General features: G+C 50.1%; 1 protein-coding gene across 5 annotated transcripts in view; it reads right to left on the reverse strand.

Moving 5' to 3' along the window:
- The window catches only part of LOC102879797 (protein argonaute-1), a 31,079-nt gene extending 26,393 nt beyond the window's left edge, over positions 1-4,686 (reverse strand). For 3 of the 5 annotated variants that reach the window (XM_006924246.2, XM_025041363.1, XM_015598938.2), the window contains exon 1: positions 4,559-4,686. In XM_006924246.2, coding sequence (XP_006924308.1) covers positions 4,559-4,583 — 25 coding nt within the window. In that variant the 5' untranslated portion in view covers positions 4,584-4,686. Of the gene's footprint in view, positions 1-1,836; positions 2,012-4,558 lie in introns of those variants that run through there. The other 2 variants (XM_025041366.1, XM_025041365.1) reach the window with 2 other exon arrangements.

A 4,686-nucleotide genomic window follows, 5' to 3' on the forward strand; every position in this document is an offset into this window, starting at 1 on the left:
TCCGGTTTGTCTATCTTAAATTCATCAAGTGAATATGTAGTAAGTTTCTCTTACACATTAAGTAAAAGAGCTAAATCTGGCTCCCCGTAACATAACCCCTGCATCTACTAGATTAAGACACATGCCTTCACCAGGTATCTAGCAGACCAAGAATGCCCTATTCTCTGCCAGGCAGATGCTCACTTCACTCATCACCACTCTGAACACAAAACAGCATCATCTTAATGCTCTTCTGCAATGTAGGCAGCTGGAAGATCCAAAGAAGGCCAGCCGGGGGTGGTAGCAGTGTTTGAGAACTGAATGGCTGAAGTTGGAAAGATAGAAAAGGAGAAAAAGCTAAAACAATAGAATGTGGAAACTAAGGAAAGGAGAGAGGCTTTAAGCAGGGAACTAGAGTTGGGAAACAAGGCTATACCTGGGGAGACAATGAAGAAAAAGTTCAAAAGCAGAAAAAAAGAGGAATGAAGACAGGCTGATATAGGAGATTGAGGTAAGAGAATGCTAGAGTAGAGGACTTAGCACAAAAAGGCAGCCATTAGAATGCTGGAGAATGGAGAGATACTGACTCTGGGAAGGAGAATACAACATTCTCAGCTTCTTCCATACAGAGGGCCCAAACAGTAGCAGAAGGGATCAATTTCAAGATAGAGGGGGCCCTTGGGAAAGGGCTAGGGCAGAGCCAGTTTCCACTACTTTCTCCTCTCTTGCCATCAGCATTATTGCTGCCCCTAGTTTTTATCTTCCAGCTTGAGGGGAAAGGGAGGGAAAAGGGAAACTGTCTAAGAGAAGCCTTTGTCCAGAGCTACTATTGTCCTTGCCCGAAGAGGACTAGCTCAGGTGGGAGGAGAAACAAATAAACCGGCCCACAACCTCCCATCACCAGAGCTCTGCTTTCAGTCTGCCAAGCTGGGGGGATGGGGCATATCCTCAGTTGGGGGGTCAGGAAGAGGTCAGAACCATTCATGGGAGGGGCATGCTTCCCAGAGCTAAGCTCCAGTCTCCTTCTAACCACCTGTCAAGCCCAGCCCCGCTCTGCATACTTGGAAACACAGGCCCAGCCTGAGGCAAAAAGGCCTTCAAGGACTCATAGCCACACGAGGAAGTGAAAGCTTAATTTAACTACTAGCACCTAGCCACCTACTCCAAAAACAGCTGGACAGAAATTGCACATAGCCATAGACACACACACAGCGTGACACATTCCTGTCATACACATCCAAACACTCACTCAGACCTAGACACATAGACATATCCCTCACCACCCTAGATTGTAAATTCTTTAAAGGCAGGGACTAACTGCCTTGGTCATTACTAAATCTCCAGTGCCCGGCATACAGGAGATGTTCAATATATAGATATTAAATGAATGAGCAAACAGACCCATAGACACACCACAAAGAACACAAACACACGAACACCTGCAAACTGCTCAGAAACTATTATAAACCTTGTACAGGACAAACAGGCACTCTGGTGGATATAGCTGGTAAAAGACACCCTTCCCCTCCCTAAATTCTTACATTCCATTCACTTCCTTAGTCTCTCAGGCTGAATAATCCTTAGGAGCCTCGAGAGATAGACATCCCCTAGAGCTGGGGGCTGGGTAGAAATGATGGGGGATGGGACACTCTAGCCTCAAAGTCTTCCCTTCCCCAGAAATAGGACTAGACCAGACAATCTTAGGCACCCTCCACTCCAAGGAGTCTTTGCGAAAACAGGAAAGCCCCCACGCTCTCATCTCCAAATCAGGGAAGGCAGGAGGAATGGGGAAGCTCTCTCCTGTTCCATCCCCCTGCAAGCCTTACAGCTGTAGAAAGTCACCGCCCCCCCTCTTACCTCACCCTGCCCCCAGCCTTTAGTCTGAGAAAGGGAGACACTTCCCTGCAGACCCAGACAGGGACAGACGGCCACTTTGTGATGCAGATGAGGGCCCCAGCACAGAGGACAAAGCTTGGGCCTTGGGGGGAAGGGGCGGGGCTCTTCCTTGCAGACAAAAGCAAGAAGGGAGGGGCGTGAAAAGGACACTCCCCCTCCCCCATCCCCAACCAGCCCCGAGAAGGAAAAGAGCTGAAATGCCTGGCTCAGAGATTCCTTCCCTGCAGTTCTGAGGCCCACATACCTCCCAAAGAGCCAGACTGCCTATTCAAAAGACAAACTCATGGCTAGGTTAGCTGTCCGTAAGCAAAGAGGCCAATGTCTCCGAAAAGAATATATCCACACGTGAGAAGACACAAATTACTAAATTTCCATATGTGTGCTTAACCATTTATGTCACACTGGATGTGATTCAATTCAATTAATAAATATGTACTTTGTGTCAGGGCCTAACTACTAGCTGGTTCCACAGATAAATGAGACACTACCTATCTGTATCCCCGAAGCTACCAGTCCAGTATATATACTTGGAACATGCTCGAGCACAGAAGGCACACTTGGACATAAGCCCAGTGAAACCAGCATCAATATCTTAGTTTTGTGTACTGTGTCCTAAAACTTCCAAGAGAACAGTCTGGGCCTAGAAAGGAGGCAGTTATGGGGTCCTTCCATTCGCACCTTCCAGAATGAATTTCAATTATACCATTTGATGAAGCAAAGCCTGTCCAACCAGGCTACAGCCAACTCCAGATACCAGGCTGTAGTCTCGTCCCTAGAAGCTTATTTCTTATAACAAAGTCAGTTTTTTTCATCACTCCAGACACCACAATTATTTGCAGTCTGGTATGGTGTCAGCTCCTAGCAATCTATCTGGACCTCTGTGACCTACCCCTACTCTACAGTCCACAAGTTGTTGCAAGTAACCTCCAGCCTAGAAAACCAGACTTCCTGGAATGGAGAGGGGCCTGAGGGAAGGAGGAAATAGTTTTCTGAAGTCGGTAGCTCCCCCTACTCTACCTTAAGACCTATACAATCTTAACAGCGTTGTTTTTGCTAGGAGGAAAAAAGTACTATATAGATCACTGAATAGATGATGCGAATGAGTTGGGACGAGATTTCCTTGAGGGTATTAGATATGGTGAAAAAGACAAGATTCTTCCACTAGAAATGAAATTCATGTCCCAAATGTAAATCCTACTACTACCCCCAGATCGAATGGAAGGTGGTGAGATATGACCTAAAAAATTCCCAGGTAAAGACTGCCCCTCCCATCAAAGGATTTAAGACACAGGTGGTGCCACAATCCCACAGCTCATCCTGGGGACTCCAGGCTTCTTGGGGCAGGCAGCCTAGCCTCAGTTTCTCCTGTTTTTATCTCCTTTTTCCTGATTGCCCCCTGTGAATAAAGAAAAATTAAGACTATCACCTGAAACTCACCAGAGTGAAGCAAGTAAAATCCCTCCTCCCCCAAATAACTTATTTTATGACAAAAGGCAACCCTGGATCTAAAGACTTCGCCCTGAGTTTCTGGGGACAGACAAAGGAAAAACAAAAAATAGCCACTGGGAGATAGGAGCCATAAAAGTATTAAGGTATATAAAGAGATTAGGCTGTCACTTCAGGAGACATTTCAATGGCGAAAGGTCGTTATTCCTTGATTAAAAGATCCCATCTCTACTCAGTATTGGACCAGAAGCGTGCAAAGCAGGTAGACAACCTCTTCCAGGTAAACCTGGTACTGGCCTTGGTCCCTCAGTAACCAACACCTTTTCTAAAGCCAAGATTTAGGAAGGCCACGCCCCAAGAACATAGCTTCGATCCTAATCTCTCCTCATCCCAGTGGCAGAATAAGGCACTTGGCAGTTTCTCACAACCCATTCTTGGCAAATTGTGACTGAGGGTTTTCAGGACCAAGTGTAAGAACCCCTAAGATGGGGAAAGGGACCATTTCCATTTGCGCTCCGCCAGCACAACCTTAGAGAATGCACCCCATCAGCGCGCTCCTTATTCCAAGCCGAACCGCGCGGGGTGGGGAGTGGGGGGGATTCAGGCAACCACGCCCCCACCACATAGGGCAGCCCCTTCCAGCTGCCATCTCCGCGCATGCTCCGGCGCCTCTGCTCCAGTTCCCCAGACTCACGGGGGGAGGGGGGGGATTCCCGGGGCTGGATCCCCACCCACCGCCCCCTGACCCTCGCCCCCGCGTCAGGCCCAGCTGGGGCGGAGCTCACAGTCCAGCTCTGCCGCCTTCTCCCAAGAGACACTAGCCCAGCCCAGACCCGCTGAGCCCCCGCCCCCGGCATGCGGCAGCTCTGGGCCCATCTGTGTTGACCCTCTCCTCTCCTGGACACCTGGAGCCCGCCCCCTGCCACCTGCCGAGCCTCTTCTTAGGCCTCCTGGGACCTCCGGGAGTCCTTACGTGCGACCAGGCCCTTCTCCCCGATGACTTCCCACCCCCAGGAGTGCATAGAGCCTCCTTTGATAAACGGCCCCATCTCAAAGATCCCTTCGCAAGGTTTCCCCCGGAACTGCACACAGCCCCCTTCAAACTGGGCCCCCCATCCCACAAGAGCCCCTCTCCTTACTCAGGAAACCTTCCCTCACTCGGAAATCCTGCTCTTTATGCGCGAGTCCCCGAGTCCTTTGGAGCACGCACCGTCCCCCCCTTCCAGGGGGCCCTTACCTGCTCCCGAGGGTCCCGCTTCCATCCCATATACCCGTGCGGAGGTCAGGCGGCCCGGAGACTGTGGAGTCCAGTGTGAGGGCCCTAGGTACCCCGCACTCTAGCTGCTCGGGCTCCCGGGCCGGGCT

This window comes from Pteropus alecto, unplaced genomic scaffold, assembly GCF_000325575.1.
Source record: "Pteropus alecto unplaced genomic scaffold, ASM32557v1 scaffold39, whole genome shotgun sequence".
NCBI lineage: Eukaryota > Metazoa > Chordata > Mammalia > Chiroptera > Pteropodidae > Pteropus > Pteropus alecto.